The sequence below is a fragment of the Macaca thibetana genome, chromosome 20 (assembly GCF_024542745.1).
Source record: "Macaca thibetana thibetana isolate TM-01 chromosome 20, ASM2454274v1, whole genome shotgun sequence".
In the NCBI taxonomy this organism is placed as follows: Eukaryota; Metazoa; Chordata; class Mammalia; order Primates; family Cercopithecidae; genus Macaca; species Macaca thibetana.
In genome coordinates this window covers 33,175,657-33,195,254 of record NC_065597.1, presented here as the reverse complement: position 1 = coordinate 33,195,254, position 19,598 = coordinate 33,175,657, and the positions used below count along the sequence as shown (strand labels likewise).

General features: G+C 42.3%; 1 protein-coding gene and 1 pseudogene across 1 annotated transcript; one reads left to right on the top strand and one right to left on the bottom strand.

Moving 5' to 3' along the window:
• Window positions 1-4,195: 4,195 nt before the first annotated feature.
• On the bottom strand, window positions 4,196-4,809 carry LOC126943897 (60S ribosomal protein L23a-like; annotated as a pseudogene).
• Window positions 4,810-6,153: 1,344 nt separating this feature from the next.
• PRDM7 (PR/SET domain 7) lies at window positions 6,154-18,727 on the top strand. The gene is given in 9 exon segments (XM_050773397.1): window positions 6,154-6,241; window positions 7,038-7,103; window positions 9,575-9,624; window positions 13,019-13,175; window positions 14,283-14,384; window positions 14,589-14,869; window positions 15,270-15,328; window positions 18,546-18,608; window positions 18,610-18,727. Coding segments are annotated over 9 exon segments (984 nt in total).
• Window positions 18,728-19,598: the final 871 nt, after the last annotated feature.

Sequence of the window (19,598 nt, the reverse complement as noted above, 5' to 3'; positions counted from 1 at the left end):
GATCGATCCAAATCCACTCTAGCACCGGGCTCCTTCCCGCCATCCCAGGCAGACTGACAGTGGTCACATTTGGACCTACTGCATCTATCTCTTTTGAATGTGCTTCTCTGCCCTAATCTGTACTTATGGTGCCAGGTTTCTTTTAATAATGTCCCCTTTGTCCTTATCACCATGTAGCTAGCAATATTGTGATATTATTACTGCAGACTGAATGATGACTGGGGCATCTTAAGAGGATTTCTAGGGTGTTTCTTTCTGCATAGGTACCTCTTCTTCCTCCTACCCACAATTGACAAGTGCCCATCTGCTCCAGCATTACAGATGCCACTAAATGTGAATTTTTCGTGGTCCCTCTGGGTGAGCCTTCCCAGACTTTCCCTTTTTCAGGAGCTGCCCCTCCTGTTCATGTCTAGCTATCTATGTGCTCTAACAGAGCCCACTACCCTGTGTCTTTCCCAAAAATAGTGATTATTGGAAACCATAGGAAATGATATGCATGTAGATGAAAACTTCACAACTTACACAAATAATCACTCCAAATCATCCTTACACTAAAAATGCAAAACCATACAATTTCTAGAAGAAACTATGGAAGTAAAGCTATGTGCCTTTGGGTTTGGTAATGAATTTTAACAAATGACATACAAGGTTGATATACGCAGAAGAAATGACAATGTGGATTTCTTAATATTTACAGTTTATACTCTGGAAAAGACCTTGTTAAAGGAACAAAAAGACAAGCCACATATTGAAAAAAAAATTGCAAAATACAGATCTGAGAATTTGTATTCAAAATATATACAAAATTCTTGAAACTAAACAATAAGTTAAACAGCTCAATTAGAAATGCACACAGTTCTGAACAGACACCTCACCAAAGACAATCTGCAGATGGCAAGTAAACATACAAAAAGATGCTCAACGTACTAGAGAACTGAAAACCACAATGAGATAGTACAGCTGGTCTATATCTATTAGAACTGCTAAACTCTAAAAAAATGACAAATTGCTGGAGGAAAAACAAGAACTCTTTTCATTGCTAGTGGAAGACAGTGTGTAAGACCAGAATATGCCACCCCAAAATATGATGGTAGGAAACCAGAATATGCCACCCCAAAATATGTCCCTTTGGCATAAGAATTACTCTGAGCTGATTACTTTGAAAAATTGCTAAAAAAGGAAGTTATCAAAACAGAGTAGAAGTTACCCTTGTGTAAGGAAAATTTACATCTATGAAAGAAATCCCCATTTAAAAGATCTCTCTCTCTCTCTCTCTCTCTCTCTCTCTCTCTCTCTCGGCACCAAGAAGAGAAGAATGACTAAATCACTAAAGAGTCTTATCAACAGAGAACGCATGGAGTTAAGTCTGTATAAGAAAACTTACCCTTGTCTACTGTGCTTTTGCTTGTTACCTCCCCACTACTGAGCCTCAAATCTTTCTTTAAGTTGAAGATAGCATTTACACTTCAATTGAAAGCCACCTGCTGGGGATTTACTCATTTTTCCCTGAGTATCTCCCATGTATCCATAAGGTATACATGTTTTTAAACTTGTCTACTTTTTTCTCATTTTAATCTGTAATTTGTTACAGAGGGTCCCATCTAAGAATTCTGCAAAGGTAGAGAGAAAATTATTTTTACTCCCCTATTACAAGTTGGGCAGTTTTTCCCAAAGCTAAACAAGTCTCACCTTACAATCCAAAAATCATATTCGTAAGTATTTTGACAGCTACTTTGATATTATTTCCAAACAAAAGCTACCATGCAATTATGTACAGAAGCCCTATTCATTATGTCCAAAGGAAAAAAAGGGAATGAGAAACTCTTACAACAGATGACTGTGTGGGAACCCACTCAGACATCAAGAGTTGTCATAGGGACCAGGCACAGTGGCTCATGCCTGTAATCCCAGCACTTTGGGAGGCTGAGGCAGGTGGATCACGAGGTCAGGAGATCGAGACCATACTGGCTAACATGGTGAAACCTCGTCTCTACTAAAAAAAAAATACAAAAAAAATTAGCCGGGTATGGTGGCGAGCACCTGTTGTCCCAGCTACTCGGGAGGCTGAGGCAGGAGAATGGCATAAACCTGGGAGGTGGAGCTTGCAGTGAGCCAAGATCGTGCCACTGCACTCCAGCCTGGGCAACAGAGCAAGACTCTGTCTCAAAAAAAATAAAAAAAGAGTTGTTATAAAGATTATTTAAATGAAAACATTTGAGATACTGAAGATAAAGAAATCTTACCAGAACTTACTTAATCTAATTATAGCAGAGCTCCCAGAATATACAGCTGCCATTAACCCCATCCAAGGAGTTTCTTTCAAATTCAGCTGCCAGGAAGACAGCCTACTCATTCCCATTGGCACTGATAAATGAAAATGAAATCGTAAGCTCCCAACTGACTGAACAGACCCACTCTTGGCTGAGGGGATCCCAGAGTGACTTTCAAAACTCAGTTCTCGGATTTAAGAGAGTCCCATCTTAGAATTCCATAAAGGTACAGAGAAAATTATTTTTCCTCCCCTATTACAAGTTGGGCAGGGTGGGATGACAGGGGTCAGATACACCTCGTTATACCCCCTCCTTTGCTAACCATGATGAGGCTTTCTTCCCTAAGGCTTTAACGGAAACAAGCCTTTCAAAAGACTCCACCAATGATTTCAACCAACTGCCTGAAGCTGCCTCCTGTCTCTTGCCTGATAAGAGACCACCCATGATGGAGAGGTTCTGGACAGCGTACACAGGATGCGCAGAGCAAGTTTTTATATCCTCTGTTTCACCTTTTATTGTCAGAGGGCTGAAAACTCCACCCTGGGATCACGCTAACACTGCCATTTTTTTGTACATTGGACCCATGAAGGAGCAAGAAACTCAATTGCACATGCATGCATTTCTCCTTTCAGAAATATGCATGACTCCTCCTAGAGCTTATTAAATATGTGTATTTGGCCACGCCACTCAGTATACATTAGTATTTCCTTTATCTCTCCCTTGAAGTGTCTGTTTCTGACTTCTGGCTGGAGGTTATGCTTCCCAGCCTGTCAGGACTATCCTGCAGGCTGCAAACCTTTACAGGAAGTAAATCTCTCACTGGGTGCAGTGGCTCATGCCTGTAATCAAAGCACTTTGGGAAGCCAAGGCAGGTGGATCACCTGAGACCAAGAGATCGAGACCGTCCTGGCCAACATGGTGAAACCCTGTCTCTACTAAAAATACAAAAATTAGCTGGGCATGGTGGTGCATGCCTGTAGTCCCAGCTACTTGGGAGGATGAGGCAGGATAATCACTTGAACCTGGGAGGTGCAGCCTGCAGTGAGCCAAGATCACTCCACTGCACTCCAGCCTTGGCAACGAGAGTGAAACTCCAACTCAAAAAACAAAAACATAATGAAATCTCTCCTTTCCGAATTTTTGAAGCTCATCATTCTTCATTTGACAGCTTTAAAAAGTTCAAAAAGACCTTCCATACTCTCCCACAGAAGCCCTACAAATCTCCATTTTGTTAATCATTTGGGATGCCTGAGAACTTGTAATTCAATGAGTAGAAATGTAGCATTGCAAAATTCATTTATAAAATCCTCTAAAAGTGTTCTATTCTAACTTGGCTTGGAAAAAAATAATCATTTATAAATAAATATTCCCCAAACTCCTAGAAATATAGGAACTGATCCAAATGTTTTTCAAGTTAACGCAATTTGGATACAATTTAGTTAAATAAGATAAATTTAATATTTTTTGTGTAATAAAACAACTATGTCTTCAGAGTTATCACTATTAAATATAAAACAAACAAGTTTCTTTTTTTTTTTTTTTTTTTTTTTTGAGATGTAGTCTCTCTCTGTCACCCAGGCTGGGGTACAGTGGTGCGATCTCAGCTCACTGAAGGCTCCACCTCCTGGGTTCACGCCATTCTCCTGCCTCAGCCTCCCAAGTAACTGGGACTACAGGCGCCTGCCACCATGCCCAGTTAATGTTTTTTGTAGTATTTTTAGTAGAGACAGGGTTCCACAGTGTTAGCCAGGATGGTCTTGATCTCCTGACCTCATGATCCACCCACCTCGGCCTCCAGAAGTGCTGGGATTACAGGTGTGAACCACCGTGCCCGGCCAACAAACAAGTTTCTATTCTGCTTGAGTGCTTACAAGAAGCTGATATTATACTTACTAGATAATTAGAATCAAATCTATAAGCTTTAAGGTTTTAAATCTTCATTTTTATGAAAAACATATTTCCTCTTTTTTATGGTGAAAAGATATACATCTATTTAGAATCAGCCAGCTGGACTCAGTTTAGATGATCCCAAGTTTGTTGGCAACATCCAAAGCATCATAATCAGGAGCCAGTCAAACATATGCCTTCTTCTCTCCATCAGGCCGAATCAGGACGTTGACTGTGGCCACATCCATGTCCCAGAGCTTCTTCACAGTCTGTTTGATCTGGTGCTTGTTGGCTTTAACATTGACAGTGAACACAAGCATGTTGTTGTCTTCTATCTTCTTCATGGCTGACTCAGTGGTCAGTGGAAACTTGATGATAGCATGATGGTCAAGCTTGTTTCTCCAGGGGGTGCTCTTCCCAGGATATCTGGGCTGCTCCGCAGTCACAGTGTCTTGGGATGCTGGAAGGTGGGTGACGTGCAGATCTTCTTTTTTGGGGGCGCTGTGGACACATTTCAACACTGCCTTCTTGGCCTTTAAAGCCTTTGCTTTGGCTTTGGCTTTAGGAGGGGCAGGAGCTTCCTTCTTCGCTTTTGGTGCCATGTTGTGAAAAGTTAAAAACAATATTTCAATAATAAGTTTTTTACAGTAAATCTGCCTAATAGTAGTTTCCAAAATACTTTTGGTAATTTTTAACCTTAAAGTTAAGCTAAGTAAAATATTTCCATTAAATATCTAGATCATTTATAAATAAGATACAATACTAAAACATTAATTACTGGACATAAGTAATTCAACTTTATATACTTTTCGCTTATTTCTACAGAGAAACTAGATATTTTGGCCTGTTAATAAACATATTTTTGCCTACCACACTGTACTATGTACTATGAGAAACTACCACACTGTACTGTGTACTATGAGAAACAACCACACTGTACTGTGTACTGTGAGAAACTACCACACTGTACTGTGTACTGTGAGAAACTACCACACTGTACTGTGTACTGTGAGAAACTACCACACTGTACTGTGTACTATGAGAAACTACCACACTGCACTGTGTACTATGAGAAACATGTGTACTATGAGAAAACACATCCCGATGTTGGGAGATGGTATACATTTTCTAATCTACTACAGAATGCTAACATATGACAGTTTAAAATGGTCTATGTCTTAGTTTTCTCTGGAAAATAAAAGTATTAAAATTATAATCAATATATGTAAATAAAACTACTAGAAACAAGCCAGGCACAGTGGTTCACGCCTACAATCCCAGCACTTTGGGAGGCCAAGATGGGTGGATCATGACTTCAGGAGATTGAGACCATCCTGGCTAACACGGTGAAACCATGTCTCCACTAAAAATACAAAAAATTAGCTGGGCACGGTGGCAGGTGCCTGTTGTCCCAGCTACTCAGGAGACTTAGGCAGGAGAATGGCATAAACCCAGGAGGTAGAGCCTTCAGTGAGCTGAGATCATGCCACCACACTCCAGCCTGGGGGACAGAGCGAGACTCTGTCTCAAAAAAAAAAAAAAAAAAAAAACACTACTAGAAATAATAGAATAACTAGAAACAACTCTATGCAAAGTATGTAAGAAAAGTAGGGCATGTTTTGCAAGAAAAATAGGATGTAATATTTTATAAGGAAAACCATACAAAATATACAAATAAAAAGAGATACCTAACCTTCCCTGTGTTATATTTGTATGGGTAAAATGTTATGTTTTCAGAAATTATATAAAATTCCTGGAAATTTGTCAACGTCCTCCTTATTCATGCTATGTGCTGGTATAGAGTTATGAGTCATAATTGCAGTTATTATTTTAAAGGTTGTATGCCACAGAAAAAAAAATCAGATATCTTTGTCAGTTGTGGTATAATGAACTCTCATCAGATCTTTCATCACAGCCATTTCATACCTTTTGTCATTTAGATATTATTTCCCATTGATGCTTTCCTGAAAGCTCCTGCAATCAGCTACAGGTCAGAATGCTTGTCTCCAACACAGGACTCCCTCTGAGAGTCACCCGTCTGCTCACCGAGGGAAATGCGTATCTGAGTGCCTCATGGGGAGAGGGTAACCGGCAACTCAAAAGAATGAAAGCATTTGTCTCTTACCTACCTATGACCTGGAAGCTCCCGGTCTGGCCTTCTCTTCAAGTTGTCTCACCTTTCTGGACTGAAGCAAGGTACATCTTTCACACATTGATCGATGTCTCATGTCTCCCTAAAGTGTGTAAAACCAAGCTGGGCCCCGACCACCTTGGGCCCGTGTTGTCAGGACCTCCTGCAGAGGCATCATGGGCGCATCCTCAAACTTGGCAAAATAAACTTTCTAAAAAATCTGAGACCTGTCTCAGATTTTCAGGGTTCACACATGTAATGTAGGATGTCAATGTTTATAAAACAGACATTATTCTATCTACTATTTAAAATATGCTGCCAATTAACCTTTGACTTTCTCAACAAAATAAAAAACGTTGATGAGGTACAAATAATATATTTAAACTTAAGTAATGTTGCAAGTTTTAATATGCCTACTTTTCAATTTTTCAATACTATTTTTACTAATTTAACACTGTAAGAAAAATGAGTAATGAAAACATGAATAAAAGCGTTTACAGGGGGTGCACATGTTTCCTCCAGCCTCTGTCCATCTCCAGCTTTCATCCCAACTGTCCTGACAGTGGCTCTAAGCATTTCTCCTTTCTCTATACCAAGATCTCCTGCTGAAGCAAACCCAAATCTTATCACGTGTTATGACACGCCGTGATGATGAGCAACCAAAGCCTCGAGGAAAGGATGCTTTTGTAAAACAAGACTTGTAGAACATAACGTGTGAAGTAAAGCCCATGGCAGAGCTCCCTCTTTAGCACACGGGGGCAGACAGGAAGCTTTTGCCTCACCTTCCTCACTGGCCCGCAGCCACGTCTCCCCAGGTCAGTCTTGAGGACAACGAAACTCTGGTCTTCACTGTGGACACACTGCCAGGTGCTCCAAAGCCATGGCCTCTTCTCGGGTGGGTCCTGAGGAGAACAAAGCTCTGGTTCTAATCCTAACCCCAATCCTGTCTCTAGACTTTGACTCTGACCCTAAACCCTGATCCCTACCCTGGTCCCTAATTCTGACCCTGACTTTGACCTTGACTCTGATCTTGACCCTGACCATGACCCCACCTCTAACCATACTTCCGGCCCTGACTCTGACACAGACCCTAATCCTAACACAAACCCTACTATTATCTTTACAAGCTATCTCTAATCTTACCCCCTACTGCTAAATAGCTGTACCCAAAAGCACTTTTTAAATTATTTAACTTCTTTTCCTTGAATTCTCTAAGGACATCCTAAAGGAGATGTCATTATGTATTTTGCAGTCCCTCTGAGTGGTATGGCTTCAGATAGGAAGTTCTAATACTTCGCAAGACATAAAAAGTTTGGAGAGTAATAGCACGGGGTTGTTAGGGATGCATGTTGGCATTCACAATAGTCACTGGTGCTGTTCTCCAAATATTTTCATTTCAGTTTTTATTAATGCATTCTGACTATTCCAACCCACCTGCTTAAATTTTTGTATGACCACATAGCTTTTTTTTTTTTTTTTTTTTTTTTTGCCAATGGAGGTGAGAAGAAATAACATGTGACTTTTTCAGGAGAAATCTCTAAGAACAGAGTTCTATTCAGCATGCTTTTTTCTCTTTTCTATAGCAATAATTTTAGCAATATTAATAGCTTCAAAAACTAACTTAGCTATTAGGTTTTTTAAAATGTCTTTTGTCTTCCAGTTTGTAAGCCACACTGATCAGGACTACAGAGTTGAATTATTAGAAGTGATAAAGGAAAGATAATGCTTATCTTTTGAAAACATGAATTACCTGTTTAATGGGCACAAACAAGTTTTGTTCTATTCATCAGGTAATACACAAAACTTTACACAAAAAGTGAGGGTCAGGGAATGCAGAGAACATAAGAAAACACAAATTACTCACTCCGTTGCATTCTAGGAAAGCAGCAGAAAACAGACTATGCTACCTGCCAACAATGAGCAAGTGTCCTAATTGTTGTCACCCAGGCTGGAGTGCGGTGGCATGATCTCGGCTCACTACAACCTCTGCCTCCCAGATTCAAGTGATTCTCCTGCCTCGGTCTCCCGAGTAGCTGGGACTACAGGCTCCTGCCACCACGCCAAGCTAATGAATCTTTATAGTTTTCTGCATGTAAGATCATGTCATCTGCAAACAGAGATAATTTTACTTCTTCCTTTCAATTTGGATGCCTTTTGTTTATTTTACTGGCCTAATTGTTCAGGCTACAACTTCCAGGACTATATTGAATAGCAGTAGCAAGACTGAAAATCCTTACCTTGTTTATGATATTAGAAGAAAGGCTTTCAGTTTTTCATCATCGACTGTGAAGTTAAAAACAGGCTTTTCAGCTGGGCGCGGTGGCTCAGGCCTGTAATCCCAACACTTTGGGAGGCCGAGGTGAGTGATCACAAGGTCAGGAGATCAAGACCATCCTGGCTAACATGGTGAAACCCCGTCTCTACTAAAAATACAAAAAATTAGCCAGGTGTGGTGGCAGGTGCCTGTAGTCTACTCGGGAGGCTGAGGCAGGAGAAGGGAGTGAACCCAGGAGGCGGAGCTTGCAGCGAGACGAAATTACGCCACCGCACTCCAGCCTGGGTGACAGAGAGAGACTCCATCTCAGAAAAAAAAAAAAAAAAAGGGCTTGTCTTATACAACCTTTTTATGTTGAGGTGATTTCCTTCTATTCCTAGTTTGTTCAGTGTGTTTGTCAGGAAAGATCAATTTACATTTAAAAAATTAATGTAATAGATACCTTATTAGGTATATCTTAATAGATATGATGAAACAAAGATGAAGTTTTATCTATTTTTTTAAATCTTAAGAAAATTAGCAATGCCCCTGATAGAATCATAGGCCTTAATCACACTTCAGAAAACATTTCCAAATAGCCCTTGGATAATACTTGGAATCATCACTCTCTGATCCAGAATTCTCTGTCTCTAATGAAAAACTCCAGAGTTAGACCGAGCATGGTGGCTCACGCCTCTAATCTCAGCACTTTGGGAGTCCGAGGCAGGTGGATCACCTGAGGTCAGGAGTTCGAGACCAGCATCGCCAACGTGGAGAAACTCTGTCTCTACTAAAAATACAAAAATTAGCCAGGTGTGGTGGTGCACACCCATAGTTCCCAACAACTCGCAAGGCTGAGGCAGGAGAATCGCTTGAGTCCAGGGGGTGGAGGTTGCAGTGAGCGGAGATTGTGCCACTGCACTCCAGCCTGGGCAACAGAGGGAGACTCCGTATCAAAAAAAAAAAAAGAGAGAATCTCTAGAGTTTGGAAATATTTACCAAGCAAACCACTGATTTCTCATCACCTTTTAGTCAAACCTCCTTGGATGGCCTTCAGAGTGGAACGGAGTAAACACCAGAAGGTAAGTATTTCCCAAATCCCATTGACAAGAAACTTTCCTCATAGATGCAAATACAGGTAAGAGAAGGAGAATGTACAGACTATCCTAGGAACTACTGCCTTTCTTTCCTGATCTCTTTAGCACAGTGTCTGACGTCATCATTATTTTAAGAGTTAATAAGAACAGCAACAATAATCGCTACCATGGTGTTATTTTCTCAGTATTTTCAGACTTTATTTTCAGCATTTTACATGAATAAACTTTATGTATAGTACCTATTCAACTTCACATATAGGACCTATTAAGTAGATGCTATAACTATAGCCATTTTACAGATGAGAAAACTGAGGTATAAAAATGTTCAATTATATCCCTGGGCTCACATTCAGTGTTGGTGCAGTCTAATACAAAAATCCTTCTCCAAAGCACTTACAAGATCATTAAAAGTTTCATAGTTTTTTAAAGTTTATGTTCTCTTACCCACATGTCTTTACATCATTCGTCCAACTGATTTTTCAACCTCAGTTTTTCTCTGTCATGGTAAAGTGAGATTTGCACTAAAACACTCTGATTAAGGGAAGCTTCCAAGTAAATAGACAATTCATACTGTGGATGGTCCCAGAAGGAGATAGGGTCCCTACCCTCATAAGGGACCCATTCTGATCAGAGGAAACAGCTTCCAGCCCTGAGGAGTTTCAAGTTTGAAGATTGAGAAACAACAAATAAGAAAATGGTTTAGGACTTCATATAGGTTACACCCTATTAAGTAAAAATGTATTCTTCTGGAATCGATTTCAAATGCTCATTCCTGTAGAAGGCAGTAACAGCTCCTTCCTGTGGGCTCCAGTTAGGGAACTGTCATGTTGTTTGGAATTATTTGTTTAGCCTGCCTGCTGCTTCTTCATTGTGAGCTCTTCAGGAGTCTAGTCCATACCTGATTCTTCTCAGAACTCCCAAGCCCAGCTCAGGGCCTCTGACAGCCTCCTGAGTGTTTTCTGAATGACTGATTACAAGTTTATGAATTAAACTATAAGTAACAGGGTCAAGAGATGCCGAAAATATCTTTGAGTTAGATTTCAACTGTAGAGATGATATCAGGACTATGAGATAATTTTCGTTTGTTATTTTCCTGTAGGGGCAGGGGGTGGTTTGAGACAGGGTCTGGCTCTTTCGCCCAGGTTGGAGTGCAATGGCTCAATCTCGGCTTACTGCAGCCTCCATCTCCTAGGTTAGTGTGATCCTCCTGCCTCAGCCTCCTGAGTAGCTGGGACCACAGGCATGCACCACCATGCCCAGCTAATTTTTTTTTTTTTTTTTTTTTTTTTGGAGACGGAGTCTCGCTCTGCCGCCTGGGCTGGAGTGCAGTGGCCGGATCTCAGCTCACTGCAAGCTCCGCCCCCCGGGTTCACGCCATTCTCCTGCCTCAGCCTCCCGAGTAGCTGGGACTACAGGCACCCGCCACCTCACCCCGCTAGTTTTTTTTGTATTTTTTAGTAGAGACGGGGTTTCACCGTGTCAGCCAGGATGGTCTCGATCTCCCGACCTCATGATCCACCCGTCTCGGCCTCCCAAAGTGCTGGGATTACAGGTTTGAGCCACCGCACCCGGCCCAACCCGGCTAATTTTTATGTGTTTTGTACAGACAGGGTTTTGCCATGTAGCTCAGGCTGGTCTTGAACTCCTGGGTTCGAGCCATCCTCCCACCTCAGCCTCCCAAAGTGCTGGGATTACAGATGTGAGCCACCACACCCAGTCTGTGAGAAAATTTATTTATTTATTTTATTTTATTTTTGAGACAGAGTTTCACTCTTGTCACCCAGGCTGGAGTGCAGTGGCGCGATCTTGGCTCGCTGCAACCTCCACCTCCTGAGTTCAAGTTGTTCTCCTGCCTCAGCCTCCCAAGTGGCTGGGATTACAGGGGCCTGCCACCACACCCAGCTAGTTTTTTGTATTTTCTGTAGAGACGGGGTTGGCCGGACTGGTCTAAAACTCCTGACCTCAGGTGATCTGCCTTCCTCAGCCTCCCAAAATGCTGGGATTATAGGTGTGAACCACTACACCCAGCGAGGAAAATTATTAATCTCACATTCATACTGTATTAAGTAGCTCAAAAAACACTTAGTGAACATTATTATCTTTCGTGTTCACTACAATATTAAGAATTAGTGCCAGGGGTAGTGGCTCACACCTGTAATCCCAGCACTTTGAGAAGCGGAGGTGGGCAGATCACCTGAGGTCAGGAGTTTGAGACCAGCCTGGCCAACATGGTAAAACCCCATCTCTACTAAAACTACAAAAATCAGTTGGGCATGGTGGTGGACACCTGTAATCCCAACTACTCAGGAGGCTGAAGCAGGAGAATCACCTGAACCTAGGAGATGGAGGCTGCAGTGACCTGAGATTGTGCCACTGCACTCCAGCTTAGGCAACAGTGAGACTCCCTCTCACAAAAAAAAAAAAAAAAAAAAAAGAATTAAAAAATTAGCATGGGCTGGGTGTGGGGGCTCTTGCCTATAATGCCAGCACTTTGGGATGCTGAGGTGGGTGGATCACTTGAGGTGAGGAGTTTGAGACCAGCCTGGCCAACCTAGCGAAACCCTGTCTCTAATAAATACACAAAAATTAGCTGGGTGTGGTGGTGCCTATAATCCTAGCTTCTCGGGAGGCTGAGGTAGGAGAATCTCTTGAATCTGGGAGGTGGAGGCTACAGTGAGCTGAAATCGTGCCACTGCATTCCAGCTTAGGCAACAGAGCAAGACTCCAAAAAAAAAAAAAGCAAGCATGCATGCCAATTTCTGGATCAGGAAACTAAAGAGAATTAGCTAATAATACACCCTTATTCAAGCAGACAAGCAGAATTGGTACAGGAATTAACTAATCTAATTCCAAAGCCAAATATTCTTTCCAGGATATGGCAACATGCAACTTTGACATCATTTTCTTAGTTGTCTAGATATATTTTTGCCAATCATCTCTTTGTTCTGTTCCCAACCTTACTGCCCTATTACCTCATTTTCTGGATGTGCTTTATCCCTCTGCTTTTCTACATTTCCCTTTCCATCAAAAGTCTACTAGTTTATGGAAGATTCCCTCCTTCTCTCTGTAAGCCCTTATCCCCTTCTTTCACAGATCTCGTTGATTCTCCAGCTAGTCTTCCCAAGTATTCTTCCTCCTTCCCTTTAACTTATACAGAACATTTTGAGAGACAGTTGAAGGAAAAGAGCCTTAAGACATGGGTTAGAGTCCCAGATTCACTATCCACTTAGACCTTTTCTTTTCCCTCTAGTATTTAGACACTCTAGGTATTTCCAAGGTTTGAACATTAACTAGAGTCATGCATATGAAAACACATTGCAAGCCATAAAGAACTAAAGAAATGCATGTTATCTTTTAATATGTGACTCTCACATTAAAGGAAATGCCCAAGACATCATTCAATAATGAATCTAGTTTGAAAGAATTGTCAGGAACGCCAAATTTACTGAGTACAAGTGACTCAGAGTAGGCTCAGAAACCAGCGTCCCCTCCTGGAGAAGCAAGTACCTCTGGACAGCACTCTAGACTAAAACTGGGTAAGAAAAAGTATGGGGGGACTTTAGTCCCTCTATGTCCTCTAGAAAGGTTGATGAGTACGGTCTACCTATGTGGGGTGGACTTTGGATAGGCCTGGGCTTAAGCTGGACTCAACTGTGAGAGCAGAAGTTAGATGCAGTATTTTGTTAAAATTATTTATTTGTTCACTCAAACAGTCTCACTCTGTCACCCAGGCTGGAGTGCAGTGGCGTGATCTCGGTTCACTGCAACCTCTGCCTCCATGAAAATAGCGATTTTCATGCCTCAGTCACCCAAGTAGCTGGGATTATAGGCGTGCACCACCATGCCCAGCTGATTTTTGTATTTTTAATAGAGACAAGGTTTCACCATGTTGACCAGGCTGGTCTCAAACTCCTGGCCTCAAGTGATCTGCTCACCTCTGCCTCCCAAAATTCTGGTATTACAGGCTTGAGCCACCATGCCCAGCCTTGGATACACTATTGAATAGCATATAAGAACATTAACTTTGGTCACTCACTTGAGTTATAATCCACGTAGAAGCATTGGGGCCTTGGGCAAATCTTATAAATTATATGAGCTCCTGAATGGTAATCTGTAAAATGAGACCAAGTATATACAGCTCATATATTGCTTGAAATCATTAAATTAAATATAAATGAATTGATACATGCAAGGCGTCCAATAAATACCTCTGATAATAGATCTTCTTTTATGCATTTCTACATTTCCTCTCCCATCACATGTCAACTAGTTTATAGAAGATCTCTGATACAGATTATACTTTCTTGGTGTTGTATGTCCAGGCCTTTGTTCAATGCCTAAGATGAAATGTGCCTTCAAGAAATATTTCATAAATGAATAAATGCATGAATGAACCATTTTGTAAGTAGAAAGGTTGGGAGGTTAATGGGATAATGAGAACAGCCAGAAACTAAAATTGAATAGGCATCTGTAGTCAGTGTAGGTGTGGGGTCTAAGTCTCTCTGAAGCAGTAAAGAAGGGGAGACTAGAGTATGTAGAAAGGTAGATGCTAATTTGATGGTAGGAGATTTCACATTTTCTTATGAAACAAGGACGAACACTCCAGACTCCCAATTTTACCCATCTACTCTTCTCCAACCTAGAGCTCAGGAGGAAGGAGACTGAAGGAAAGATGTATAGCCTGAGAGAAAGAAAGGGTCATGCATACAAAGAGGTCAGTGAGCTGCAGGATGATGACTACCTCTGTCGGCCCTTTTGGCCACTCTCACAGCTTGCTGTTATGTCCTGGTACAATAATTTCATCATTGGCCCACAAATCATTCCTTCACTCTAACGAATTAGAGTATAAGATTGGGGCTAAATAATGTGAGCACCGAACTCTTTCTGAAGCTCTTATATCGAGGAACATGCATTATAACTTTCCTAATCCCTGCTTCCCTCACTTCCAGATTGTGAGATGTGTCAGAACTTCTTCATTGACAGCTGTGCTGCTCATGGGCCCCCTACATTTGTAAAGGACAATGCAGTGAACAAAGGGCATCCCAACCGTTCAGCCCTCAGTCTGCCCCCGGGGCTGAGAATTGGGCCATCAGGCATCCCTCAGGCTGGGCTTGGAGTATGGAACGAGGCATCTGATCTGCCGCTGGGTCTGCACTTTGGCCCCTGTGAGGGCCGAATTACAGAAGACAAAGAGGCAGCCAACAGTGGATACTCCTGGCTGGTAAGAAGAGCCTACTGTTTCCCTCTTCTGTCTTCCCACATCCCTTCTGTGCCTTTGGTGAGATATCACCTTCTACATGTTAGGATATAGGTATGGATAACATGGTTAGCTCTGTGTACTCAAGGGTCCTTGCATGAACATGGAACTCCTATTTAGAGATCACAGGGTACCTGGGAGCAAAGTGGTACAAAGACAAAGAAGTGCATCCTCCCTTGTGGAGCTTCTGCTCTGACTAGACAAACCAACTGAGATGTGTAGATGATGACTAAGGTGCAGGCCATGTGGTCTCCGTTGGCAGTTGAAGCTCTGCAGGCCCAAAGGCCATTGATGACAGTGGAGTAAAATAATTCTTCTGATTTTTACCCTCTAAAAAGCTTTACCTTATTTTTCTGAAACTCCGATCACCAAGGGGAGAAACTGCTATGAGTATGTGGATGGAAAAGATAAATCCTGGGCCAAATGGATGAGGTAAGGCCAGTAGCTCTCTGAGTTTCAGACAGAACCTTCATCTCTCACAAACCTGGATCTCCTTCTTTCTCATTATGCCTCCTTCAATGATTTTCACATCCTCTATTTCTATTTTTCTCCATACAATGCTGTTTTATACCGTCAACATTTAGAAAAAAAAAACAAATATATAGATATTATGATTTATTGATATCAAAACATAAATATGTATGTTAGACAAAATTGAGGCACCAAGATAAACCTTGAGAAGCCTAGATTCACGGGGGACACTGAATTCATGCTTTAATATATGTAATCCACATTTATTAAGCACTTAGTATGTTCCAGGTTAGGAAGTGAAGTTCACTGCTTGAACACAAGCGAGCTTCAGGATGACCCAGCCCCTTTCTACAATGGGCTCTCGTTCTATCAGAGAATAGAAAAACGAATCAACTATTACTGTTCTATGTTATTGGGCCAAGAGAAAAAGACTTCTAAGTTTCTCTGGGAATCTGGGGAAGTCAGGTGAATGGCACCTGAGTGAACTGTAGGGTGATTAGAGGAAGGCCTATCCAAGAAAGATGGACTTGGGCTGAGTGTAGAATGATGTGTGCTAATCTAGAAACAGAGCACATGATCCAGCACCAAGTTCTGTGTATAAAACAGAATTAATTTAGAGTTTAGAGAAGCTAGAGGTCAATGTGTTTTATGGCCAATCAAGGTGGAGGAAGGTCTGGAGTTGGGCTTTGAAAAAATGGTTAATTAGGCACAGCAGGGAAGCATTCTAGGCAGGATGAGCAGTGTAGTCAGAAGTGCAAGTTCATATGACATTGTGAAAGAGATTTAGGAATGAGCAGAAGGTTCCCAGAGGAGTGCTGGGATTACAGGCTTGAGCCACCGCGCCCGGCCTTAACTCTTAAGGAGAGTAAAATACCATCTAAAGTCAGTAAAATTTCACATCAGTGGCTTCCAAAATTAAATATTCATGTTATATGCCTTTGCCTCTTTGGAACAATTTTTATTGTTTTAAATCTTTGTTCTGATTTTATATTCTAAGTACTTCATGCACAAAGTATTTAACAGCATATAGTACTGAAAGACTTAAAGACAAAAATCAAGTTCTCAAACACCTACCAGCTCTCCCAACAAGGTAGTTTCTTCTGGCATTTCTGTGATGTTTATTAATGATATACATGTGCTGTTATTCATTGATTCATTATCTCAATTAGCTGTCATGTGAATTCCTACTCTGTGCCAGATAATGTTGCAGGAAGTGTAAATACAGATTGATCAAGACAATCGGAAAAACTGCTCTTGAACAGATGACATGTGAATTAGGGAACCATATGATGACATACAGACATATGTGTAATATCAGACAGTGATTAGTGCTTTGAAGAAAATGAATCCAGAGGCCGGGCGCGGTGGCTCAAGCCTGTAATCCCAGCACTTTGGGAGGCCGAGACGGGTGGATCACGAGGTCAGGAGATCGAGACCATCCTGGCTAACACGGTGAAACCCCGTCTCTATTAAGAAATACAAAAAACTAGCCGGGTGAGGTGGCGGGCGCCTGTAGTCCCAGCTACTCGGGAGGCTGAGGCCGGAGAATGGTGTGAACCCGGGAGGCGGAGCTTGCAGTGAGCTGAGATCCGGCCACTGCACTCCAGCCTGGGCGACAGAGCGAGACTCGGTCTCAAAAAAAAAAAAAAAAAGAAAGAAAAAGAAAATGAATCCAGAAAGAGTAACTGGGGATCAGCATGAGACCTGGAGTCAATGTGAGACCTGGGGTCAGTGTGAGACCTGGGGGTCAGTGTGAGGTGAGAGTAGAGTGTTGCAGGGGATTGTCAGGGAAAGTTTCTCTTAGGAGACAGCATTTGAGAAGTGCAAGTGCCTGTGGGCCAATAGTTCCAGGCACAGGGCGCAGCTAGTGCAATGGTCCTGAGGCCAGAAATAGTTCAGCTTTGGTTCATTCTTGGAAAACAGGCTGCAGTGGGTCATCCCCTCAGAGCTGCTCCAGTTTCCAGGTGAGAAAGAATGGTGGGCAGGATGAAGGTGGGGAGCACGGAGGTAAGCCTGAGCAGGGATATATTTTGAAACAAGACTGCCTATTGTTTTTGAAATGGGCTCAGACTGAATGAAATAACTCAAACATGAATACTTGATGTGCAGCCTGAGAAAGAGCATATTCTCATTTTACGATTTGTGGAATCTGAAATAGAAGCAGTTCATGCACCTAGTTGGGGCAGCAGGACCGAGTCCTTTAGTCAGTGGGACCTGACCACTCTGTGTTGGCCAACCTGAATCCCACCTCGTGATGGACAAGCAGGCACATAACAGTCGTCAATCAAATATGTCCTTTTGAATGAGGAGACGCAAATTCAGATTTGCTCACACAGCTTCTCTTTAACCACATTTGTGGATCTCCAGGCTGAGTGTTCCTAATAGATCCTTTTCCCCTCTTAGGAAGTCACTAAGGACAATCTCACCTAAGTCACCAAGAGTGTTATTTCTCAATAGAATAAAATAACTGAAGACCTCATGTCAGCAAAAGTGCCCAGGGACCAGGGAGGGAGGATGTAGCAGAGGGTGATCAGGGAAGACTATAGGACTTGTGGGGGAAGGTCACTGCAGTTCCATCTATGTAAGGAATGACGCTGCCCCTGGTGCTGCTTGAGGTTTTACCTCGTCTGGCTGATGTGTCGAAAAGGCCTAAGATGTGGAATTTCTGAATTTTTCTTTTTTTTTTTTTTTTTTTTTTGAGACGGAGTCTCGCTGTGTCTCCCAGGCTGGAGTGCAGTGGCGTGATCTCGGCTCACTGCAAGCTCCGCCTCCCGGGTTCACGCCATTCTCCTGCCTCAGCCTCCCAAGTAGCTGAGACTACAGGCGCCCGCCACCACGCCCGGCTAGTTTTTTGTATTTTTAGTAGAGACGGGGTTTCACCATGTTAGCCAGGATAGTCTCGATCTCCTGACCTTGTGATCCACCCGCCTCGGCCTCCCAAAGTGCTGGGATTACAGGCTTGAGCCACCGCGCCCGGCCGGATTTCTGAATTTTTTAAGATGTAGTGAATAAAAGTAGAATGGAAAAATGGACTGTAAAGGTCCATCCAGCACTTGCTAGGAGAGAGTTTGCATTGTTAACATATGAAGAATGATTGGTTTTCATTTGATCTTCATACCTTTGTATGTGGTAAGGCCTGAACAAAACGTCTACCCTGACCAAAAACTTCCTCTTTCAGGACCAAAGCCAGAGATCTATCCATGCCCCTCATGCTGTCTGGCCTTTTCAAGTCAGAAATTTCTGTCAACATGTGGAACGCAATCACTCCTCTCAGAACTTCCCAGGACCATCTGCAAGAAAACTCCTCCAATCAGAGAATCCCTGCCCAGGGGATCAGAATCAGGAGCAGCAATATTCTGATCCATCCAGCTGTAATGACAAAACCAAAGGTCAAGAGATCAAAGAAAGGTCCAAACTCTTGAATAAAAGGACATGGCAGAGGGAGATTCTAAGGGCTTTTACTAGCCCACCCAGAGGACAAATGGGGAGCTCTAGAGTGGGAGAAAGAATGATGGAAGAAGACTTCAGAACAGGCCAGAAAGCGAATCCAGGGAACACGGGCAAATTATTTGTGGGGGTAGAAATCTCAAGAATTGCAAAAGTCAAGTATGGAGAGTGTGGGCAAGGTTTCAGTGGTAAGTCAGATGTTATTACACACCAAAGGACACGCACAGAGGGGAAGCCCTACGTCTGCAGGGGGTGTGGGCGGCGCTTTAGCCGGAAGTCAAGCCTCCTCAGACACCAGAGGACACACACAGGGGAGAAGCCCTAGTCTGCAAGAAGAATGAGTAAGTCTTTAGTAATAAAACCTTATCTCAATAGCCACAAGAAGACAAATGTGGTCACCACACATTTGCACACCCCAGCTCTGAGGTGGCTTCAGCGGAAATCTGCTGACCCCTTACATTCTCCGAGAGTGTAAAGAGATCAGAAATAACTAATTAAACAAACCCACCAGTTTCATGACTATAGATGAAGAAGAACAGGGGATAGTTCTGTAAGTGTTCGGGGGACGTCAACATGTATGGTTCTTTCCCGCACTGATCCCCTCCGTTTTTTGTTTTTTGCCTCCCATTCTAATAAATTTCATCTCCATACAAATCTGAATCCCGAGTGTATACCTCATTCTTCCCTTATCACTGAAGGCAAGAAGAGTCCAGAAGGGCCACAGAGAACTCATACGTTCAGCTCAAGTCTCCACAGGAATTCAACCCCCAGAAAGATATGTCCA